Here is a 25,783-nt window from a genome sequence, read left to right on the forward strand (position 1 = left end):
ACAACTTTACTTTTTAACTTCAGGCGGGTCATACATTACGGTTTGAATGCAAGTGCTCATAATTATTGTTGTAGGTGTTAATCAGGATGGTACTAGGGTCTGTGCAAGAAGGTATTAAAGGACTGTCTTTATTCCATGTTCTTTATTTCTGTTCTTTGAAATACTATCATTTTAAATTATTAAGTTTTGGCCATTAGCAAGTAACAGACTAAACATAGGAAGTAATTATGACCAGAGGCCAACACTCCTATTTCATGCAGGTTATAAACAAAAATCTCTGAACAACCCCAGGCTCACCTCCACCACTAACTTTCCAGATCATACTTTAAAATTGATCTTTTGACCCTTGAAGAGCTTTTGGGGTACTGACCAGTTGAAGGACCTAGAGCAATTTCTGCCTTTAAGGGTGGCAGTTTGAGGACTGGGATATTTCTGCTGAAGTAAAATGTCATTGCCATCGGCTCCTGGGGCTGAGACAGGGCTGTGCCCTCGGTGATATTTTAAATTGTAGGATGTCTTTGTTCCTTCTCTTGAAAGCAAAATGTTCAGTGATGCACGTAGTTGTGACACGCACCTCTTGCTTTCTAGACCAGGCTGAGAAAATTTAGCAAAGAACAGAAATCGACTCCAACAATTGGAGTTCCTTAACGTTTAAAATTTCCTCAAGGTTTTTTCTGGTAACATAACCCCATGCCACCTTCCACAATACTGCCTACAGCGTGTGATAGGAAGGGAGTTATCCGAGTACTCAACTGGTGCACGCGGTGTGAGTCCTAGGGACGCCAGTGAGAGGTTTTGCATTGTTTTCCGTGGATTCGGAAGAGCCTTCCCTTCAGGAGGTGCACAGCTGTGTTTTGGGGTGAGCATATGACGGGGGTAACGAGTAGCTGAGAGCACCCAGCACCCCTGGAAATCAAGGTTTTCTTTGGTGCGTGCTCCCCGGAGGAGGGGGCCCGCTGACACGAGAGCGTATTGTAATACCTATGTGTAAGGAGAGGAGAGCTGATGTTGCTCTGGGAAATGCTACTCTGGATTTCTGAGCTTTTCTGGAATAAAAATACTGCTTTAGTGTATGTTTAAAGAACTATAACGTATGCTGCACGCAGTTATGGGAGGTATAAGATGCACATAACTTGGCTCAGCAGTTTTCAGTCGCTGTTTTTAGATGCAGGCACGCCACAAGTGCTGCTCATCCCGAGATGAAACTGGCCGCTTCCCTCTGTTCCCAGAAGAGTGGTTTTCCCCAATTTCTACATCAAGGGCTGCAAAAAATGACCCACCCTGCTGAGCCCCAGGCCCATCCCCTGGAGCACAGGACCACACCAAGATAACTGCTGTCCTTTGAAGGACACAACCAGAGGGGCTCCTTAGAGAGACACCAATGAGGAGACATCACTCTTTTGGTCTTATAAAGGGGAAAAACGTTCTCACGTGACAGTTTTGATCTTTCTTTGCTGCAGAAAACGTGCAACCCACAGCGCTGGTAAAAGGAAGGGCAGCCAGAAGGACCTGAGACCCCCGGATCTGTGGATACACCACGAGGAGATGGAAATGAAGAACATTGAGAAGCCGACGGGCTCGGATCCCGCAGGAAGGGACTCCCCGATGCAGAGCTGCCAGGACATCACCCCCGTCAGCCACAGCCAGTCGGAAACGCAGCTGGGCAGCAAGAGCACCCCGCAGCCCGGTGAGGGGCTCCGAGGGCCGGAGGGACAGAAATTGGCTGGGTTTCTGTAGATACGGGGAAATTAGAATCGTAGAATCACAGAATGGTTTGGCTTGGAAGGGACCTTAAAGGTCATGTAGTCCAACCCTGTTCCATGTACTCTAATTTTTTTTGTCCATCACCAGCATACAAATTTTCTTTCATTTGGTATTGCTGGTTAGCGACCTTAGCCCAGCACGGGGAACCTCTAACAGAACGCTAAACCTGGCAAGGTCCGGGAGGAGATTGGAAGAATTGACAGCTCTGCTATGGGTGCCCGGAGAGATGTTCCTAGATGATTTTTGCAGTGGTTTCAGACTGGGGGAAAACCCATCGTTTTTTATTTTTACACCATTCTGATTTTTTAAGTTCAGGAATTCAACTGGAAGTCAAATGTTACTAAATTTGCATACTGTGCTAAGAAAAACAGAGAGGAAAAAGGGGGCATGGAGAAGTAAGTGGGGAAAAAAAGAAATGAAAAGTGAAGCAAAGGGAGGACATGGTCCGGGAGAAGGTCAGCAGCATCACCAGGAGCAGAATTTGGGCCAGGGAGACTGAGAAAATGTACAGATACGAAGAAGGAAATTCTGTAAGAAAAACGTGGTTTCAGTGAAGTTTCCTTCTCCTTTTTTTAACCTTAGCGCAGACAGCACATCACAGGTTTCGCTTTAGCTGATAACGTTTTTTCCACCGTAATAATAGAAAGCCTTGGGAGAGGCAGGTGGTGTGTACAGAGGGGGACGGAGGGCGAAACACAGCACAGAAGTTGAAAACATAAACGTATTTGTCTTGAGTTCATCATGAACACATTGCTTGTGGGTGACAGAGTGAGGTAATTCCAGAATATCGGTTGGGGCTGTAAATAATGAAGGTGACTTTTTCAGATGCCTCTGATGGTTTTATCCCTTTTCCGTAGCTCCTGTTCTTGCAAGGAAAGAAAAGTTAAAAAGGAACAGTTTTCAAATTTCTAAACGGATCTAATTTTCTTTTTCTGACATTGTGTTTTGGGCTGATAGTTTACTATTTAGAAGATAATTGTGACAATGATTTCTGTTGTTTTTAATGCAAAGGTCCTCGTTATATTAGACGTTGGGAAAACATAACCAGAAGATTCCCTTTGCCTAAACAGATACTGCTGACGATCAGGAGAGCTGATCCAGGGCCCAGAAAGATCAGTGTGAGAGCTTCATTGATTGCAGTAGGCTTGCAATCGAGTGCGTGGTAGGAAGTCATCACAGCATATGAGCAAGTTAATGACAAAGGCTGGGCTAGATATTTTATGTGTAAACGCCTTGGACAGTAAATAAATGCCTTTATGTTTCTTCCCATTCTGTAATACACAGTTCAGTAATGCTGTCCCTGGCTTTTCACTAGCAATTAGGACTTTGAGTGGCCATCGATGGAAAACTTGGCATTTCAGTCCCGCAATTCAGAGAAGAGCGATTTGGGAAAAAAATAGTCTTTTCATGCAAATCTTTTTTTTCTTTTTTAAGGAATATGTCTTTGCATGGGTACATCAGAGATGAATATTCTGAGTGGGTATTAAGCTTAACTGTATGACAGTATTAAACTGACTTCATCCATGGCTTATTAAAATAGCAAAAGTAACATAAATATAAAGTTCATGTGAGACAAGGTATGAAGTGAGAAATACAGCTTTTATTTCCTTGCAGATTACTCCGCCGAACATCCAGTTCCAAGCACGCTTTCTTTCTGACAAGTGTATTCTCTAGAATTTTTGAATACTTCAAATATCCTACACTAACGTGACTAAATTAGAGCATCCATATTTCAATACCTAAAGAGAATATCTAATTTATATAGCTGCTGGGACAGTTTTGAATTGGATTGGACATTAGGCAGCGTATCTCAGCTCTCTGATCTAGATGTGCTAGTTGTGATCCAGGACCAAATAATGGGATCCAGGCACATCTTTAACTTGCCATGGTTTCTGTAGAAAAAAGAAGATGCACAGGCTGGAAGAGCCACCATGAATTACTGGACAATCAGGACATAGGACTTTGTGGCATCTCACAAGGAAGGAAGGTCGTCTTCATCCTTCAGATGTATTTCAAAGACCAATTCTTGGCTGCTAGGCTTTGTAGGTACCTGCATTTATGCAGCCTTTTTCTGGTCTTGATACTTGAATTTTAAACTAAGTTTATAACAGGAAAGTTACAAGAAAAATGTCATATTTTTATGAAGTGAATGGCGTTTTCAAGGTAATTTCAGAGACAAAGAAAAAGGGGACATGATATCTTGATTCTCTTACAGAAAAATGCAAACAATAATTTTATTCAGAAAAGGCAGCCAAAATAGTCTGTGCAGCTCTTTGCAGGTGATGATATTTAATGATCGCTTAAAATAACTGAATTCTAAAAAAACCTATTGATCTTCCTGCTAGATGTAGGGTGAAGAGAAACATTCATTTACAGCATTTTCAACTGAGCTATTGTGTTGTTTCTCTCTAGGTCCCGAGACAGAAGATGTTGGAAGCAGCATGTCCACATTGGAGCGCTCGCTTGCTGCCCGCAGAGCCACCCGTGCCAAGCTCATGATCCCCATGGATTCACAACCAAACAACCCTCGTGAGTACCAGGACCTTCCCCCAGCCCCCCCTCCGCACTCTGCAAGCCGTGCTCACCCATCTGAAGATCTCATACGATCTTTCAAATATGATCTAGTTATGCCTCATAAAGTTAAATAGCATTAGCAATGTTTTCTTCATCTGAAAAAAAACCATAAAAAGGCCTGGAAGCTTGCCAGGGCCTCACAACGCATCAGTGGAAAAACTATGGAGAGAATTCAGAAATCATACTTCTGCTAGACTCAGCCCAGGCTAAGCCTAAAGAGTCATCGCTTCTATTTTTACCAGGTGGATAGTGATGGATAAATCCCTCTGTCTCCCTTACTTTAAAAAGTAAGAGTTCAAGCTGCCAGAGCAGAAGGCTTTGCAATACAGAGATGTAAATCGTGATATTATTATTATTACTATCAATAATTATAATCAGCTGGACATTATTGCAGTTTCTACTATATTTTCTTTTGTTTATAGTAGTTGGCCACTATATGCTTTTTTAATATGGAACAGCTTTCTTATAAAGCCAAATAAATGAGGAGAAAAGATATTTTTAATAAGTGTTAAATTTTAGTGACCGCAGAGCGTTTATCATCAAATTCCGTAGATGAAGTGAACCTTTTTTCAAAGCAGCGAAGTACACAAGAAAGACAGGAAGGCTGGAGAGCATTAGATAGGTTCTCCCATCCTGCAGAACTTATTAAAATTTCTGAAGTGACCTTGTTTCACATCTGAGCAAAGGAAAGGGCGAAGTGAGAGCCCGCAGGCACCAGGGAGAGGGTTGGGCACTGATCGAGTTCCCGGTGGAGGATGAGGCTTTGGGTCTCCACCTTTCCTCTGAGCAGCCCTGTGATCAATCTCTTGGTAGCGCTCAGCTTTTAGCTAGAAGTTCTACCTTTGACCTCACAAAATAGATCCGATCAAAGATCTATAGGAATTGCTACATCTGTGTAAATAGTCTGAGTGAAGAAAAATGAACATACGCTGACAGAAATCCGTTTCATTGCAACATTTCTTTCTAGCTCTGATGCTTAAATGTAAGTGCCTATTTGTAGGTTTGTGGAAGGGCATATCACAAATGATATATTAAAAGAAAACCTAGAAGGAACCGAATGAAGGAGAGGGAATAACCTACCATGGCTTTGTTCAGTAAATTACTTAGTAAGAGCTAGTATTGGTTCCCTTCATTTGTGTTCATCCTGGGTGCGATTCAGGTCACGCTACTCAGCCTCAGTCCCCAGCCCTTACGAGGATAAACCACAAGCGCCCAGGGGGAGATTGAATTCCAGTTCTTCACGCCTCGGGCTGGACGTGTCGTCACATTTCAGCCTCCACCCTCTTTACGATCTGGAAGAAAGACCTCTGGGTTGAGGCGGAGAAAGCTCTTACACCAGCTGGCCGTGCCCTGGGAAATACTCCCGTCTTGTAACCGCACTAATCTCACAATCAGGCAATTTCCCTTTTTTTCAGTGGGATTCCTCCTGGGTTGGCCTGGGTAGAAGGAGGGCAGCAGTCCGAGAAAACAGATAGACTTGGAGTGGTGTAAGCAAAATCGGAACCAAATCAATTGTAATTACAATGGGTCAATAGCAGTGTTAGTTAAGTACAAGTCAAGTCAACATTGTTCTACAGCTTATAGGTAAAAGTGCTCTCAAACATACTTAGTTTTTTCAGTCAAATGATGCATTTTGACAAATGATTCCTTTTTTCTATTCTATTTTGTATTTTCAACTGTGTAAATCTAATCTACAGTGACCACACATTATGATTGTTTGCAAATAATTAAACTCAGATTTATAGAAGTCTTATTTGTGTGTTTGTGCAGGCTGAGTTATGTTTAATATATGTCTTTTCCCAGAAAACAGAATTGAGGCTTTGTCAGATTAGATGCTTTAATTAATTTCTCTCCGTTTGCCCGATATTGAAAGAAATTGTCAGCGGTGAGCGATTAAATAGATTGAAGAAGCAACATCGTAATTCTGAAGCAAAAACCACATATTGTTAATTGTTAAATACCAAATCTGGAAGTATTCACGCTCATCTCAATAATCAGTATTTGCAGTCTTTGAGAACAAATATACTCCATAACGCGCCTTTGCTTACTGAAGTGGAAGAAGCATAAACAAGACAAATTTGATAAGGTTTTAGTGATATCTTTGATGGCTCTAATGCTACTGAAATACAGGCAGTTACAAATACCAAGGCTGTTGTATGGAGAGGAGTATTTACAGAGAAAAATAATTGAGAGTCTTTGCAGGGTATCACATTCAATTATTGTACCTGTAATTCTCCTGTTTGCTGTTTGTAATCTTTACTTATGGAAGAGGAAAATAAAATGCTCACAGAGTAAATCAGTTTGGAGAGAGATTTCTGCTGTTTTGGGGGAGGTATTTTTCTGTTTATCCCCCTCCCTAAAAAGGCAGAAAATCACAACAATTCTTTTTTTCAGAGAAATATGAACATGTCGACTCAGTTGCTTTGGCAGCCTCTGGGGTGCTTGAATACAATTCAAAATGTCCTACTTTGTCATTTCTGTAAGCTGTTCTTGGGTGCTGCTTTTTTTGCATGATACGGTACATTTTAAATGTAGACCAGCGTTCAGGGAGCTCCATGATTTGGTCAGGGAATTTCTGTTTTCGGTGTCTTAGTGTATCGATATTAAGTGCAAATTCAATTGCTGACAGGCTATGACAGAACAGATTTGTTGTCATATCTGCTTGAAATTGCAAAGATTTATTGAAAATGTTTGATGTTACTTTTTCTTCAGCTTCTCTGCAATAGACTACTGCAATGAATAGTAATCCTGTCTTATTTTAAAAATGAAAGTGCTACACCCTAAAACCCTAAAAAGAAATGAAGGAATGGACTTTGAAAAACAAGTTGTTCTTTAATAGGATTCAATAAAGAGTGTTATTTTTCACTGTAGCAGCAATGTTATAAATATTGTCAATAAAAATGTCTTATACAGACAAAATGAAACGTCTGAATAGTAGAAATTCTCTTCTAAGAGTGGGTGAATTGGACCCAGACAAATCTGAAGCTCAAATCACCCTGGTTAGCATTTCTTCGTGACTTTTCTTCATCTCCACACTTGTCTGTTACCTCTGGAAGTGCAGCGTTGTCTTGCTGAAAGCTGTGTGCTTAAAAATACCCCCATAAAGCCTTAGCACCGTCATAGCTTCTGTGTGACCTTGGGCAGGTAGCCCAGTTCGCCACTCTGTGTAATGGATGTAGTAGGAGCTAGAAGCAATTGTAATGACTATCTTAAAGTTTACAGCATTGTTTATAATTCATGTGTGAAAGGTGCTAGATAAGCCAAACCTTATCATCAATAAGCCAAAAATCTCTGCTTATTGTTTAGCTGGGCAAAACTTTAATGAAAGTTTCCAAGTTTTTCCTAAAAGCTACAAAGAAATTTATGCTTTGTATAACATTATTATCACCCACTCTTCAAGCATTGACTGTTAAAAATAAAGGAGATAACTCGCAGGAAAGCCTGAATTTAGCACGCTGTGGTCCCAGTTTTCAAATCAAAGTGTCTCTTAAATTCAACTCAAGAACTCAACTTCAACTTCAAACTTTCAGCTACAGGTTTGCTGGCACATCTCACCCCTGTTCCTTACAGGCTTGGACATTCCTGAGTGGGGAATGACGCCCAGGCAGCCTCGGCTGATGGGTGAACGCGGGGGTCCTGTGCCACTGGGGACATCCAAGGGTGTCAGGGACATCGGTGTGAAGCTGGCAGACATGATGGAAGAGTTGCAGGAGCCCACACTCCTCCAGAGCAGCAGCTGAGGACATTAGGGTCTCCGAAGGCACCAGAAATGGCACCAGGGACCTGTGCTTAGACAACTGAAATAAGCCCTTAAATTGCCTAATCCATTCCTTCTCACTTATTTGTCAAGGGATATAAAGCACTCCCCAACATGTGGCTGAATAACTGGAACACAGACAAAAAGCTATTTAATTTTACAGATAAGTAATTGCAGATTGCACCTGCAATTACCCAGTGTATACCAGAGGGGCATATTTCTGTATACAGAAGTGGCTTCTGTGGGCAGCAGCATCCTTTATACCGAGCATTCGGGTACTTTGCTTTGGAAACGTGGTTGTTTCTGGTTCCCTACTGACCCTCTAAGGACTTTTTAAAAAAATTTTCCAAAAGCACTCATTTAATCTCTCTCTCCTTCTTTCCTTTTAGCTGTGGTCAGTGCCATTCCGGTGCCAACGCTAGAAAGTGCCCAGTACCCCGGGATCCTGCCATCCCCGACCTGCGGATACCCGCACCCGCAGTTCACCCTTCGGCCGGTGCCGTTCCCGACCCTCTCTGTGGACAGGACCTTTGGAGCAGGAAGAAGTCAGTACACTGCTTTTTGCTATTAAAATGCTTGGAAATAGGTTGCTTTCTATCATTGGGACGTATAAGCTCTAGCCAGTGCAAATCATGCTGCCCTGCTTTTCGGGAGCCAGGAGAAGTCTGGTCTGGTAACACCAGCTGGCTGCGGGCTGCCTCTTCTCCGGCAGCAGCTCCAGTTGCAATTTCCAATCTATACTGAACACCTTAAAAGTCATTGCATCTCTAATCCAATCCTGTCTTTTCTGCAAGTCTGTCAGTCATTTCACTCCACTTTAATTTCCTTTGTTTTATTCATAAGGTATTCCCAGAAAAACACGGGCTTCAAGAGCTCTTCTTCATCCCAAGGCAGAATCTAGTATCCTCACTCATTAAAATCACCCATGATAGCACTTACATGACCTCTCCATACAGTGTCTTCCCAGGCTTAGCTGCCCTCACTGCTAGAAGCATTTTCTTTAATATCTAACTTGCTAAAATTTAAGCCAATTGTTTCTTGGTTCGATTACAGCGGGCATAGAGGACAGTTTATTTTCTTCCTTTTGGAGATCCTTTCACACATGTGAATACTGTTATCCCGTCTCACATCACTTGTCTCTTCTCTAGAGTGAGCTCCTCTGCAGGAATAGATTCGTGGCTTGTCTGCTCCCATACCTATTCTTCACCTTATCGTGATCTGGGGACAGCGCGCGCACGCAGCGCGAGCCCCCAGCCTCACCTTCACAACTTACTTGTAAGCCTCTTCCCCACTGGCAGCCATCTGTTCTTTGTTCAAGCCTAACGAGCGTGCTCTGGCATATTAATTATAGTTGGAGGGCTCATATTTTTTTGTAATTCTCCCTTAACTCTACTGCATATCAAGTCTGAATTATTGACAGATTAATGTCAATCTGTTACACGTATTTTTTTCACATCACAGAGAGTCTGTGCTGCTGGTCCACGGGGAACTCATCTTGAAATGACTGATATTTCCTATTTGATTGTTGCTTTCAGTCAGTTCAGACAGGTCCTTGGGGACCGGTGATTGAAATCCAGTGGTGGGATTGTAGGTAAAAGGTGGGTCCAGGTGTCCTAGTCATCACCCTAATGCCGTTCCCCCTCTCTTTAGTGTGGCCGCTGAGGTCCTTTCAAAGCTAGATGGCAATTTCCTCCGGAGGGCCTCACTGGTGTAATCAGGCTTTGATTTGCTGCTTAAATTAATACCAAATCCGCCACAAATTGCAGTGCACAGAAACAAAGTAGATTCAGTTTCTTGCTTGGCATACATTAGATGTTGGGGAAAAACAAATAACATTAACTACCCTGTGCCTGATCATGGAGACGGAAGAAGAAAAATTTGAAGACTGAATTGTTTGCTCAGCCGTCATCATCTCTGCTTGCTCGTAAAGGACCTGAGCATCTTCAGTCCTCAGATCCAAAGTCCAGCTGTGAAAGCGAGGGAGGTTTCCCTAGTTCTGCTGAAGCCTCAGGGATGCGGGCAGCTCAGCGGGTAAATACCATAGGGAGGGCTGGCTGGGACGCGGTCGCTGAGGGATCAGTTAGCACAACCCCCAAAATCACACATCCCTGGGGCATCCAGCTTCTGCCTGGTGCAGCCACCAGATTTACACGCGTAGTAGTCCGGAGATGAGATTTTCAAAAAGAGGAATGTCTCTGAAATCCTGTTGGGTCCAATGGCTGTTCCTGCGGGAAGGTCTGTATAGAAAGGCACGGGTTTGCCAAGTCTTTCAAGTGCAGCGTGCTTGAGAGTTGAGCAGACGATTGCTAATACACAAAAGTTTTCTGCAAGAAGCCTGAATACAAAACAGCTTTAATTATTCAGAAGACCTGATGAGCCTTGAAAAAGCTCAAGCAGTGAAGATTTCAGATAATTCAGGCAATTTCCCATTAAATAATTCAAAAGCAGTGGACATAGCCTTGTTTGGATAACGACTAGTTTCAGATTATTGAGGTCTGGGTAATTAAGACTCTGTGGTATTTCGAAAATTATCTGAGGCCGTTACAATGTACAGTGACGACCTGTTACAGCCATTGCAGTTGTGCTCTCTAGCGGAGGCTATTGACTTCCAACGCTCCCAGATCATACAAAATACCTCCAAATGAAAGATTCTCTTCCTTTGCTGTGCCTTACATTTTCCCCGCCATGGCAATGAAGCGAAGGCACAGACAAGGATGTGGAAATAGTGTTTGTTTTCTAGCGACACTTGACACTGTCACAGCCAGCCAAGCGGTTCACTAGGTTTATATAATGGCAGTGTTCATTACTTTTCAGTCCGAGGAGGGATGAAGGGATATAAAAGTGTATTTCCAATACGATGCCCGAAGCTTTTCTCAGCACCGGTGCTGTTGCTGCCGAATGCCAGCGCTGGCGACGTCCGCCCGTCTGGAAGAGCGGGCAATCTCCGACTGAAAAGCAGCTGCTTCGTTTGCGGCTCACCTCCCGCCGCCGCACTGATCACCTCGCTGCAGCAGAGCATGGGGATAGATCAACAAAATTACTCTTTGAGTAATAAACAAACACTTTGAGTTTGTTTATTTTTTGGCTGTTTTCTTAATACGATCATGCGGTTGAGAGCAAAAGAGACGATAGAGACGATACATAAAGCTTTTTCGTGTGTTTTACCCCTCAGTGAAAAATTCACTTGACGCTTGACCAATTGCAGCTCTGTCTGAAAAAGAAACACCCAGCAATAATTCCTCTGAGACAGAGCCTACCCGCGGTACGGCGTGACCGAGCACCCTATTGATCAAGACGTAGCAATCCCTGAATAAATCATACGCCATGCCATTAGCAAGGCTGTTGCTCTGCATCCCGCCGCACAGACAATGCTCGAACACCTTCCTCTCTTTCTGAAGGCCTTTTTCATTGACCCAAAGATTCGAGTGCTGCTTGTCTTTAGGACAAATGTTCTACTGAAGGGGAAACTAAAGAAAATGGAAAGGAGAGTCAGGCCCCAGCCAGAGCTCGAATAATAAGCTGCCTTGCCAGTTTGATTACTGCTGATGACACTACCAGCCATAAAATACAATTGCTAAATGTCAGTTTTTTCCAGACAGAAAACATCTCTGAGCCATAATAAAGTGACTGCTGTCTGGCCAGCAATCCTTCCCAGGGTTTGCCTTCTCCTCCAGGCTCCTCCAGAGCTCTGTCGCACCCGCTGCTTACAATGTTATCACGACAGGAAGGAGAAGGTGGTGACATGCCTAGTTTGCCATGTGTTACAGAAGGAAGAAGATGTTCTGGTTTTCTCCTCTGCCACAGCTATTGGAGATGCTGAGGCATCAGGGGAAAGAAGGGAGCTGGAGGAAACCGTCTCCCGCTTGGGAGGTACTGGGGTGCCCCATCCCCATCGTGCCCCATCCCCATCCCCATACTGGTCAGAGAAATAGACTGTATTCTGGTCCCATCCCGACCACACTTTTACAGGAGGCAGAGTACTTTTCTTCAGGCTGACCCTAGAGACTACAACTGGTCTAACAGCACCATTTTTAGAGGGAGCCATTCATCGGTGTATTGTCCTGATAATCCACATGATGAAAACTTGGAGATGTTCAGAAAATACTTTTTTTTTTTTAAATAAAGCTATATTATTTTCCAGTATTAAAAAGAAAGATTGAAAATTGTGTAAACCAGAACAATAAAACAACAATTATATTAATAGCTTGAGGTAGCCATAGAGAAGTATTTCGGAATGGAGATAACTTTACCTTCATTAATCTGTTAAAGTGAGATGCACTAAAGCAAATATTTCCTCTTGGAGCCGGCTTTCTGGCTGTGAACAGTCAGCTCTGCAGTGAGCCCATCCAGCTGGGAAGCTTAAATCCCTTCTACCATAGTAGCTGCATTCTGGACTTAGTGGAAATGGTCATTTTCATTCAATGGTCCAGTTTGGTTTCAGCAGGGGATGCCACATCTCACAGAAGTGGGATGAGTGCTGTAATGGAGTTGTGGGTAAGGTCCTGTTTAGCGCCTCGCTTTCTTTGTTTTCCTCTACAAACAATCATCGGCACAGCAATTTATTTTTTTCAGTATGTAATTCTTTGGATTTAACCACATATGATTTAAAAGTGCTTCTACCGTGTTCCCATGATTCAGGTTTAAATTAGCAATTTTTTAGAAGTATTTCTCAAAAGTATTCTTTGGGATATACCGAAAATTGCACGAGAGTAGTAACCTGACACTAAACATACTAAAAAAATATTACTGCTTGTGCTGCAATCCAGAGATCCCAACAGGAATGAGGCCCTGGTTTGTCAGCATTATACATGTATATAGGCTTGGTCACATGATGTTTATAACCTGTATAAGTTCAAAAATACACAGAAAGTCATCAGCAGATATGGAATAAAGTTCAGTCATTTTAAGTCCCCATCTACCATCACGTACTTTGAGTTGTTACTACCTTTTGTGTTCAATCCGTATTGATTTTTCATTACCTCAGACCGTGGCCGAGCCAATAGCTACAAATCCAAGTGGGAATATTTCCAGTGTTACTTCTTAATAGAAGATATACAATGTAAAAATACGTTCAGAGACCTAGATTCATTAAACTGCTTAACAGCACTGTACCAACCATCAGTTATGCAGAAGCAAAGGGAAGATCAAAAGACTTTGTATCGGATACTTGTTCTTCGGTTTGGGGAGCAGCGTCCATGGCTATTGAAGTTCAAAGCAAGCTCATTCTCAGTGTTCCTCACACAAAAAATGAATGCATGTAGGGCTTTATCCAAGGTTTCCCCAAAGCAATAAGAGACCCTAATTGGTTTTACTGGGCTTTAGAACAGATCTTCATGTATAGCATAATATTTTCTTTACTCTGTCAAAATATTTTACTAAGTTCAAGAGCAAAAGATCACAAGTGGAATGCAGCATGGTATTATCTGCTTCATCTTAAAGGTCAATTGGGAGTCTACTTTCTGTAAAAAAATGAGGTAATAATCGGATTAGTAGAAATAATCAGAATTCTTGGGCACTTCTGTTGAGGTGTATGAAGGCAAATATCTGGCTGCTAGGCAGGGGATTGATGTAGGTGATGTAGGCAGCAGTAGCGATGTGCTCATCTTCATTCATCCTTCAAATAAACAATCCATCCTCTCTTCCTGCAGGGACTTGAGTGAATTGCAAATTGATGGTTCTCATTATGTTTGCAAGCATGCACATCTTATTTTAGAAAAAAGTCTTCTCAAGCATGAAGCACCTTCATTAGACCACTTACCTTCATATTTAAATCTCAACTCTAGCTTCTAATTTTAATAAAGTCATCGCACCTTTCCCGTCAGTAATAGCTGGAGGATAACCTGATACCTTTTATGTAATAACGGTTATGTAGGTCTCCAGATTTTACAACTAAATCCATAAGATAAAACATACCCATACGCTAAACCAGTAATTTAATACAAAGGCTTTTAATGCAGAGACCGTTATGCTGATGCTAGCTGATAAAGCTGATAAAGCTTTGTTATCTGAGAGCACCACTGCAGAAAATACCAAGAAGGTATTTGATGGCGAGTAGCAGTAAATGTCTGGTTTACTTGTTTCTCCAAGCAGCTCAAGAGCATCCCAAAAGAACTGACCTTAAGGACACAATGAAGAGTGTTGGGCTCCATAGGAAGTTCAGACTTTGACAAACATGTTGAAAGACATTTTGAGGCTAAGAACATAGACAAAAGGCTTTCTGTTTACTTTAAGCAAAGGCCTCGCCCAGGATTTGCTCCAGAAAGCATTGTAACCTCAGATGTATACCTCTATGAGGCTCACGTACTCTTTTGCGTCTTCCTTGACTGGGACAGGGTGAAGGGAGAGGAGAGCCCAATGCCCCTGGTAGCCTAGAGCGGCAGGCTGTGACACCTTCTTGAATGTGTGAGCAGTAAGGGTGGGATGAGCTAAACGATCATTCTGCTCAAGCCTGTTACAAATAACCTCAATATCTCTGGCCTCCTTAAGGAGAATGTTAGTCCTCGGAGAAGAAAACAGAGAGGGGTCTGCTGGGCAAGGAAGGAAATGGAAAAGCAGAAAAAGCAGAGCTAGGGTAAGGGCATGATAATGCAAAGAGCCTTGAAGGTGAAAACAAGGAAGATGAGACACAGTCAAGCAAACTTTCACAAACTGTAGATGATTTTGACCTTGGTCTGGTCCTGCAGTTGGGTTCCTATCCGTGGGGTTCAATATTGCCAGCGATGTCTGCGATATTGCCATAGGAACAAGCGATGGGGCTGTGGAGATGAGGAGAAATCCTCACTTCCATTTTTCAAAATTGTTTTGCCACTCAGTAGGCTGTAATTACTTATATACTTTGACATTAATTATTATAAAATGCCTTGAGATTTGACTTGGCTGTGTAATTGCATGTTATTTGCACAATGAGTTCTGGTTGTTGCAGCAGGCTTTGAAAGAAACCCGATCCTCTGGAGCATTTTGGGTCGCAGTATAATAACTAATTCTGATATCTATGTGTCGGGAAGGTTGTTTTCTTCAGTAAAAGGTTGAGCTTTTCCTAGATTTCTGTTTCCTGCCACAAGCTGCGTGATTAACTGCTGTGCTGTGAGCCATCCTGGCTGGCATAGATGCTGGGGAGACACTGGGCTACACCAACATGCTCAAATGAAATAAGTTCCTATTGTGATCAGGGTTTTCGCTAACCAGTTTGCTTCCTTCCACGGTTCTGCTTGCAAATAATGTCAGGCCTTGCGGGCACTCTCGCAAGGGGAGAACTTTCTCCAGTGCTGCTCCCTGGGGCAGTGGGGCAGGAGCTGGGAGAGGGGCCGGGAGAGGCCACGGACCCGAGCTCTGGGGAAGCCTCAGCAGCACCCGGGATGCAGGATTTGGAAAAGAAGATATGAGATGGTGTTTTCAATCCAATTCCCTTATTCTCGTCCTGCAGTAGGAAGAAAATAGAAGTAGAAGAGGCAGGCTCTTTCCTGTGGTGTGGGGAAATGAGTATCTTGCTGCCATCCATAAAGCACCACAGCAGACTTGCACTTATCAGTCCTCCTTATAATTAATTCTTAACTAGTTCGACTTGTCATGGTAGGCATAGTGGTCAGGAAGAGATTTTAAAGATTTTAAAGTTTTCAAAACTTTGAAGATGGTTGTTTTTTCCAATTACAGTTCCCTTAAAAGAACAGAATAAGCTGGGTTTTTTTGGAATTCTTTTTCTGCCTTTGTTTATTTTCTTAAACTTCTCTAAGTCTGAGGAATGTGGTACAGTATGTTTTCCTGGTGTAAACAGCAGCAGTGAGTTTCTCTTCATGACCAAGAGTCAGTCTTAGGTAAAGAGCAGCACCGTAAATCTGGGCGATGCCATCGGGATGTGTGAGTGTGCATCCCGCCTCTTGCTGTCTTCTATCCCTCTTCCTACGCAGCATCTTCTTCACTGCACGCACTCCACAGAAGATACTCTAATTTTAGACTACAGGATTAGAAGATTTTGCATCTAATAAGTTTCAAGAGGACCTTTTTCTGCATTCAAAGTACTGGTGATGTTAGACAACACTGTGGACCATACCCCTCCTGAAAACTCCTGTACAATCATAATCATATCATAATTTATAGTTTGGGTACCACATGGGTGTCTAGAGGGCTGTGGAAATAAAGGGCTTTTCTCTTTGTCTCAACCTTTTTTTTCCTTACTACTACATTTGTTTCTGTTTTCTGGCATGGAAAGTCCATGACAGAAGTTGATACTGAAAGCTTCTTTTAAGAAATGCTGCAGAACACAGGGAAGCTGTCTTTTATATTAGAAGGTTGACATGCAACATTTAAATCTCTGAAGAATTGGCTTTGAATATAGGCTAATAAAACAGCAACCTACTGCTTTGGCACACTAAATGTTACAGCTGTCTCAAGGAAAAACAATATTGGTGATTGGTTATGTAGAAATTAATTAAGTCCTTTTTTTGTCTCTAGCTTTTCTCCACTATGACTAGAACAGTACTGTCATGCTGAATATAATGAGTTTCCATAGTTGTAGCTTGTTTCAATCTTCACATGATGTATTGACGTGTTTATTGATTTTTAATATTTAAAAGCACATAGAGAGGAAAGATATAGAGAAGGAGATAAAAATATCATGCTTGTTTTTTGTTTAAAGGAAGATGTATTGAGCTTCAAATGGCACACAGCCACTCTGAGAACATCTGGTTTTTAATTCGTCTGCCAATAACTTTTGATGGAACTGGTTACACATTTCCTGCACCTTCTTGGAGGGTGGAGGCTAATGCTGTCCCTTCTGCTGAAAATGACCATAAAAGTAGGAAATGGGACATAAAAAATACATCAATAATAGTTCTCTGTTTTCTCTTTTTTTTTTTTTTTGACTGTTCTCTTGCAGCTGTAAACGAAGGACCAGCACCACAGCAGCCGTCCTTGCTACCGCAGACGCAGCCTGAGCACTCCAACAACGAGGACGCCCCGAGCAGAACTATCCCCACCGCCTGCGTCCGCCCTACGCACCCTCTCCGCAGCTTTGCCAACCCCTTGCTACCTCCGCCCATGAGTGCAATAGAACCGAAAGTCCCTTACACACCACTTCTGTCTCAAACAGGTAAGAGTGATGGGGGAAGAGTCTCCGGTACCACTCATCTGAACCACTGACTTTCAATTCAGGAAAAAATAGAGGGCACAAGGCTGTCCCATACCTCGAAGAAATATCTGTAAGTTCTAGCAGAATGGAAAGTGGATATATACAATTTTATGATAATAATCTAGTATTTCATTCTGACAATCTGGAATAAAGATTCGGGACGAGGCGATAGCTTCAAATCAGAGTTAACAAGTAAGTGATAGAAATTAATTAAATGCGATGCCAAATTAATCACTTGGTCTTGTTTCCAATCTCCTGTTATGCTACAGTAACTTGAACCAGTACCAAATGCTTGACTCTTGTTTCAAGGCTTGCCTTTTCGATAATGAAAGGACTATTTATGTATGCTGGAAAAGAACTGATTGCAATCCACTCCAGTGTGCAACCTACTTAAAAATTTAATAGCAAGCGTGCTATTAAAGAACAGAAAGAAAATTACTATTAAAAAAAAACCAAGGCTGAATGAGGCTGTGGGCTGGTTTCAGGGTTAGATTAAATGGCTGCGTATGGCTGTAGTGGAACATTGATTCCTGGGTGGGGGCATGGCAGCGTGGGGCATGGCAGAGCAAGAGGGAACGGTGCCTCTCCAGCTCATCTCTGGGTTTGTTTCCAGAGCAGCACCATTTCTAGAGAGCTGTTGTAAAACTTCACCGTTGGATCGAAGGAGGACATTTGTCTGATATATATGGTAGCTGCTTTGTTCGTAAAGTAGGCCCCGTGCTAGAATTGTTCTTCACGTGAATTGGTGTAATTTGAGTAACGATATTTGCGTTAGAAACCCTAACTACTAGAGCTATTAGGGAAAAAAAAAAAGGGGTTGCAGGCTGATATCTCATTTTAACTGTTTGCCCTACTCCTTAGCTTGGATAATCTCCAGTTTGGCTCAGACTTTGAGATTTCAGCTTTACTCTTTTCTATTCTATTTCCGAGCATAGCTTTCTTGCCATACAGCATATGTTAGGTCGATGTCTGCAACAAGCAAGCTACCAAAACATCTCTGCATTTTTACTGGAAGCACCTGCTATCCATCAGCAAGTAATCCAGTTTCTGACAGCAGACAGAAGTAGATAAATCCTTATTTGCTGGAGAACTGCTTTTGCCAAATAGTGCTGCTGAATTATTTTTTATATATAACAGAGTCCATTCATCTTTATCTAGTACTGCATTTTACTTTACGGGGATCCAATTCTACTTGTCTTACTCTAGTGAGTAAGCCTGGCTACCTCGAAAGGACTATTTGTTCTCTAAGTCAATCAGAGTTTACATTTTAAGCACTATAATTGGGAGGCGTGGTAAAGAGAGAGGAAGTCAGGGCATGTTAGTTATCTTCATAAAGAATCCCGTCATCCTGAAAAATAAAATTGCCTTTTTTTGAGTAAGTAACCTCACGTAAGCAGATGCAATGTTTCCTACAAACAATGTGTAGAACTTCGTTATTAGGCAAAATTAAGAACGGAAAGTTTATGGCAATAATCTGCCATAAAGCAATGGAAATAAATAAAGCAAATGCTGAAGCAATGAAAAAAATCTGTTTTTCTGGACTCTGTCACATAAATGAAAACGTTGCTGGGTTATATATGGCATTCAAACCATTGTATTCACTATTATACTGAAACCATAATTTTTACTTTTTAGGATTGTGTATAACTTATTTCTGATCTGCCTCAGGCTGTTTTGTGGTGTTGGGGGCTATTTATTTCTCCCTATGTATGGTTTCTCTTGCTTTTCTCAATGTACTTGTCTTCAGAGTCATTAGCCAAACTGATGTTGTTTCCTTTACCAATTTCTTGTAGAAAGGTTTCCTTTGTTAACTTCTAAATGTTAACTTCTATTTGTGCCTCTGGGCAGTGGGGTGTGCAGAACTGATCCTGGTCCTGCACGTGATCCCTCAAAACTAGCTTGCTCTTTTGGTACCCATTCCTCTGGAACCCAGATCTCTCTTCTTTTCACTTAAAATGGGAGTGGGGAAAGACAGCACTGAAAAAGAGATGTCAAGAAAGAGCGCTTCATTTCACCAGCAATTCTGAGTATTTAATACTACCCATGAGCGTGATCACAGAATCATAGAATGGTTTGGGTTGGAAGGGACCTTAAAGACCATCTAGTTCCAACACCCCTGCCATGGGCAGGGACACCTTCCACTAGACCAGGTTGCTCAAAGCCCCGTCCAACCTGGCCTTGAACACTTCCAGGGATGGGGCATCCACAACTTCTCTGGGCAACCTGTTCTAGTGCCTCACCACTCTCATAGTGAAGAATTTCTTCCTTATATCTAATCTAAATCTCGGCTCTTTCAGTTTAAATCCATTACCCCTTGTCCTGTCACTACATGTCTGTGTAGAAAGTAGCTTTCTTGTAGGCCCCCTTCAGGTACTGGAAGCTTCTATAAGGTCTCCCTGGAGTCTTCTCTTCTCCAGGCTGAACATAGGTGGCTGATGTCTCAGCCATAGTTAGGTACCCATGAAAGGGAAATTTTGAAGATATTTGTGACTTAAGCTTGTGATGTATTTCTCTATTTGAACAAACCTCCTAGTAAAGATGACTGACACGTCCCTGCACAGTCGCGCCTCCCTAGTCCCCACTGGCAGAGCAAAAGTGGCCGAGCTCTCTGCAGGCCAGCTGAGCAAATTCCCTTATGGACCACGTCTGCTAATTATACCCCACTTACGGACATCTCAGATTTAAAAGGCTCTTAGCAAATTCCCATGTTGGAATAACTGTTACTTTCCTTAACCAGATAGATAGAATTAATTAATTTTTCATTACATTTTTCTTAAACTCAAGACATTTTTACATGTCCTTTGTAATAAAGTAATAGGGCAATAAGTAATGGACTCATCATCACTTAAACCAATTAAACTACTCTTTGCTTTGCTGTCCTATTTTTTAAATGCATATCAGTCAGGTGTCTTATCCCTTCAGACAATACGTAACTCTAATGGAACAATCCTGCAGAATTCAGGAGGGGAGAAGGCAACAGAGAACTGCAGAGATTGATCCGGAGATTTCCAGCAGAGACTTTAAAAAGCAGGAACCTAAAGTGGACCTTTCCCTTGAAATCCCTTCATTGCTGGTTTGCAGACTCCCCTCCGACTAGCCCTATGAATTTTGTATCTCCTTTTCTAGAGTAGTTTGCATGGAAATGCCAGGCAGTGGTGTCCTCCGGTCCTCAACCAGCCCCACCGCCTGCCCCACAGCCAATGCATGCTGAAGCTCCAGATGTATTTGTATATTGAGGTTATAGTCCTGGAGCTGCTGTCTAGCACTTGCCCTCATACAGTATTAGTATCGAAATTAATTTTTGGATCCTGCCCAGAGAATAGATGAGCACAGGGCTTTTTCTTGGCTTTGATTGACCTGATGCTAAAAGGAGGTATCTCCTCCAATATTTTATCCATTCAGTATATCTCCGTAGTGGCATTATAATTAGCTGTTAAACTCTATCATATGGTTCATAAAAAAGACATACAGAGATCATTATTCAGTTGGGGGGGATTTTGCTATAAGGGTATGCATAAATATTTAAAAGGCCGTGCTCCTGGTTTTGGGTCATGACATCAGCCTAATCCTGAGCTAAAATCTGCCATTTTTCTTCTTTTTTTTTTTTTTCGCTTGAGCCCAGTAAATCTGAACTCTTCACATTAAGCCCTTCCCAGTGATGTTTTATAGGAGATCTCACCTTTTCATCACTGCTTTGTGATTGAGCACTTGAGGTCCTTAATACTTACTCCGAAGGCGTGAGAATCACTCCATGGTATTTCCCATCTGCACTGTGGCTGCACTCGCTCCTCTTTGCAAATCATACACATAGGCATATAAGTGATTTGACTTAGTGCCCTTTCAGGTTAAATAGAAAATGTTTGATGGAGTGTTGAGCTTATTGCATTATAGATCTGACATAAATTCCACAAATGGACAGGAAAGATTATTTTTTTTTTTTACCCTCAGAAATGAAAATTCCTTTTAGGTGTTGATGATCAGCTGCACTTTAAATGAACCTGAATTAGGAGGTAATTTTTCTTCTGCAGAAGCGAGTGTAGAAAATACCACCTGTGAAGTGGTGGTTTTCATATTGTGTCACGTTGTAAAACTTCAGCCTTTTCAGGCTCCGGCATCTTTTGTGAGGCTGTAAATTGCTGCATTTTCTCTATTGCTACTCCACCAAAAAAGCGTAGTTGGAAATCCAAATTGTCGTCTTCTCGGTCTTCCTGGAATCACTCAGTGATATCCCAGAGCTAAAACCCACTTTATTGTACAGCAAAATTGAGCTTGATTTTCCTTCCTCCTGCTAAGCTCCAACCTGGCTGTGGGCTGGGGGTGCAGAGGAAGGGTTGCGCTGCAGATGAACTGCTCAAGATTTATTTCTTTGCCGCTTTGGAAAACAATCTTGTATTTTCAGTGTCAGATGGCTTGGGAAGTAAAAGTGAAGAATGAGCTGAAGAAATCTGGCAGTAAACATCCCTGTGTAAAAAGCAGCAGCTGGATATTGCCTGGACATTAGTACAAATCCTTCCCATATTCAGGCTGACCCACACACTGTTTTCATTACCAAATGGGATAAGAAAGCCTGGTAAGAAAATGAGCTCTGTGAGGTGTTTTTTATGCTGCCTTTTTTTTTTCTGTGGCTATTGTAAGAGAAGAACCAGAAAAACAAGATAAGAGTGAAGGTTTCCAAAGCCAGTGTTAAAACCATGAGCTAACGGTCAAATAAATAAGGGATGAAATCAAGAGGAAAAAAGGGTATATTGGTATTAAGCAATGAATCCTGGGCCATAATAATCTCAAATAGCAAGGGTTTGGGGCCTCAGTAGATGCTGAAATTACAGTGACCCTTGGAAGAGTGAATATAGAAAGAATATAGAAAGAATTTTCAGTCGTGCTGAAAATAGACTGCTCCTCACAGGAGCATTGGTAAAATCAGTGTTACACAAGTGTCTTGAATGTCGGCTCTCAGGTGGAGTGTTTAGAGATGGAAATTCCAAGAATAAAACTTTTGGCTGCCAATTAGGCAAGTTTTGGAGACATGAACTTGGAACTCTCCGGTGCTAGATTTATGCATTTAATTGCTATCCATTTTTTAGAGTGTTTAATCCCCTCTCATGCAAAGTGGGGGGTTAATTTTTGAGTGCATTTATTCTGAACAATCAATTAGCTCTCATTAATTAGCTATACAACCAAATTCTGGGTCCTTCTTTTTTTTTTTTTTTTGGAAATTTACGATTCACAATAAAAAAATCCCAGTGCCAATATAAAACACAAATGAAAACCTATTGCTTCTAATTTGAATTCAGTCATTGAATTTAAAGGCAACTAAAAACTCTTTTGTTAATAGGGTATAAAAACCTTTCTGTCGTAGGGTTTTTTCCTTATTTTAATGATGAGTGTAAATGAGGTTTATGGACTTCTCTTTATCATCATCTCCAGTAAGCAAGGTTTATAAATTCACTGAAAATATGGCAATGATTCATTCTTGAACCTTTTATTCTAAAATCCTAGCTTTTTGCACTGGTAACTCCCAGATTCAAAGGAAAATTGTTCTTTTATTTCATAAGCCTTTACCTGCCCCCCCTTCAATTTTGAAATGTTTTTTTCTTCCACGTTTCTTTTTATGTAAACAAGCTTTCTCCATTCATCTGGGAGATAGATTGACACAGAAGTGTCATGAAAGGGTCAGTCCTGTCTATTAGAGAAATCTGGCCCCAGTCCAGTAAAGTTTAATTAGCATGCAGATAGCTTGAGACACCTGAGTTGTCTCATTAAAATCCATGGGACTACTGGAAGGTGTAAAGTGAAGTGTGGATTTAGGTGCTTGTCTGGATACACGAACTGATTCCCCTTTGATAGAAACTATCTATTTCAATACAAGGCAGCAGTCAAATCATTAAGAAAATGTTTACCTGGATAAGTATACTGTAAATCCTTAGAAAGATTTAATGATGGGCCATTCTGTCTTCCTGTGTTTCATAAGCAGAGAAATAAAACTTTTTCCACTGCGTGTACATTTTCTCCATATTAATTTGGAACTGCCTGTGTTATCACTGAGCAGTTGCAGCCAACGAGTCATTTTTGCCCTAACACTTATTTATCCCACATAGTATTTCCAGCAAATAGATTAAAAACATGAAGAGCAGCTGAGAAGACAGGGACCAAATCTCTCTCATGTTTCCAGGTATTTGAGCGGTCTGTCTTGGTTTTGTCTTGAAATGTCCTTTCCAAACTCACTGTTTCTATACCTGTTCTGAAGCCATAGCACGTAAAAATGTGTGAAGTTCTCAGTGCTGTTTCAAAAGCCTCCCCAATAGGCAGTCCCAGTACTTGCTTGGTACCATATTCTGGAGAGTGAGTAAATCACCTCTTTCTCTTTTGTGTTTTATTTCTCTTTTTACTTTATTTCTCCTGCTATCAAATATTTCTAATTTAAACCTTGCCTCTTTCTAGAACAATTTCCCTTGCAGAATGAGACAAGCCTCTGCTCATTATCACCTCAAAAATCATTTTTAGAAACTCAATTTCTCAATGAAAAATATTTTTTTCCCACCTGTAATGTAAACCAGCTGAGTCTTCAAATAATATTTTTCATATAGTTACATATTCTGTTCCCCTGAGAGGCACGGTGTTACTTAAACAGGAACATCCTGCTATGGAGCTACAAATAAGCTCGCTTCTACATGTTATTCTCATTTTTATGTTTCAACTTTCAAGTCATTTAAACTGACTCTGGTTTTACTGGTGGAAATATCAAATAACCAAGTAAGTGGCATTGGATCCTTTTGTGATTTTCTGTTGTACTTTTATGAGGAAGTCACTTCTTCCCACTGCAAGATGAGCAGTTTACCTCAGCAGCTTTGATTACTTAATAGGGAAAACATCTGGCTTTGCATTGCTGTGCAGCCCTCCTTCCCCACCCTGGAAGTTCAGGCTGCCAATCTCCTTACTGTCAGAAGCATTGGGGACAGACAAAATTCTTAAATAATTTTAATTTTGCAGATTGATGGCTTTCAGTTTTGCAAGCTGTGATATATCGCTGTGGGAGCATCCTTGCAGATTCCTCGGTGCCTGCAGGTCTTCATTACCAGAAGCAGCTCCAGTTAATGACATGGATAGTGTTTGTCTTTTGTCCTGTTGGATAGAACAAACTGTGGAGAAGGTGTGAGATGCAGGGCCAGAAAAGATTATCCTCATTTAGTTACAAGTCTGACATTACCTTCTGATTTCTGCAGCTTATTTTGACTTTTATAGTCTCATTATAGAGGATTCATCTTGGTACTCTTCATCCTCCAAGAATCCTCCTCAGTTCTTATGAAGACAAAGGCTTTTTTGCACCCCAGTAGATAGATCAATTTTCAGCTGCCTCCTGGTGATCTTAAACTGTAGATCTTCAACTTCCCCGTCTTTGATGCGTGCCCTCTCTGTTGGGCTATGGAATATAAGACTATATCTGTATCCCCAGTTTGGAAAATTTCTATTTAAATTTCCAAATCGGTTTTATGAGACATGCCTGCAAATACCTTGCCTGATCCAAAATATTTTTTGCTTTGTTGAAAATCCTAAACCACCAACAAAAAAATCGGCTTTAGATTAATCAAATATTGAACAGAACATTTTGTCCAACTCTGGAATCCATAAACTAAAATGGCTGCAGGTTAAAAACTAGAACCAGAAGCCCATATACAGCACAATGCATCTTACTGCAAAATCCTCTTTTCAGAGTTTCTCTAGTGTGCTGTCTGCTGTCACACATTGTGTTTGATGATGGTTGTACGTGTTTACCGAGAGCAGAATATTAGAAAGATAACCATTTTAAAATGCTAGATGTCCTTTCTATACCTGTGGTCGCTGTCCTTCCTAGGACAGCTGTTAGTGATCTCTGTGAAGAGCTCGTTGGCATTGCGAGCTTGGTCCACATCTCGCTGAGGTTCATGGAAACTCTCATTGCCTTCAAGTTTTGCATTACCACCCAGTGACACCAAATTCCCGCAATCTTTCGGAGAAGCGCAGAATTCACAGGCAAAGCTGATTCCACCATGTTTTCTATTCCATATATAGGTTATCGTATAGACTCTTCCTCTGTGTCGCGGGCAGTTAGTAACCCCCTCTCGACACTTTTACAGTTCGTGTTTTACTGCGTGCAAGTCCTCAGGCTTGTACAGGGCTTTCCAGATAGGATCTTCCCGACACTTTGTAGAACGGCGTTGCCGTTTACCTTGCTTCTGCCAAACGTTGCTTCCCTCACACGTCCAAAGGTCGTAGTTGACTTCTCTGAGGCACATACCCACTTGTAGGCTTGAAATCGGAAGCGTCCAGGCTTTTCTCTTCCCTGGTTTCCTTCTCTTAGACCCAGCAGAATTTATGGCAAAACTCCCTGTTCCTTCTCAGAGATGTGACTCGTTCCTGGCTGATTTTAGATTTCTGATGAATAGGTGTCTGCTCTGTGCCGGTCGCAGCTGGCTGTGCAGCCAAAGGAGAGAGAGAGGATCTTCTGAAAGACAATTTGCCCAACCTCGCCGCAGATTTCAGAAGGTGCTTCTTTCCATAGATTACCGAAGGAGATGAAAGAACCAGCA

General features: G+C 41.7%; 1 protein-coding gene across 1 annotated transcript in view; it reads left to right on the forward strand.

Moving 5' to 3' along the window:
• LOC142075313 (netrin receptor DCC-like) overlaps positions 1-25,783 on the forward strand; it is a 566,343-nt gene that overhangs the window by 532,249 nt on the left and 8,311 nt on the right. Inside the window, exons 24-28 of the mRNA XM_075136492.1 lie at positions 1,461-1,687; positions 4,177-4,293; positions 8,485-8,644; positions 9,704-9,705; positions 16,968-17,180. Coding sequence (XP_074992593.1) covers positions 1,461-1,687; positions 4,177-4,293; positions 8,485-8,644; positions 9,704-9,705; positions 16,968-17,180 — 719 coding nt within the window. The remainder of the gene's footprint in view (positions 1-1,460; positions 1,688-4,176; positions 4,294-8,484; positions 8,645-9,703; positions 9,706-16,967; positions 17,181-25,783) is intronic.

The sequence above is a fragment of the Calonectris borealis genome, chromosome Z (genome assembly GCF_964195595.1).
Source record: "Calonectris borealis chromosome Z, bCalBor7.hap1.2, whole genome shotgun sequence".
NCBI lineage: Eukaryota > Metazoa > Chordata > Aves > Procellariiformes > Procellariidae > Calonectris > Calonectris borealis.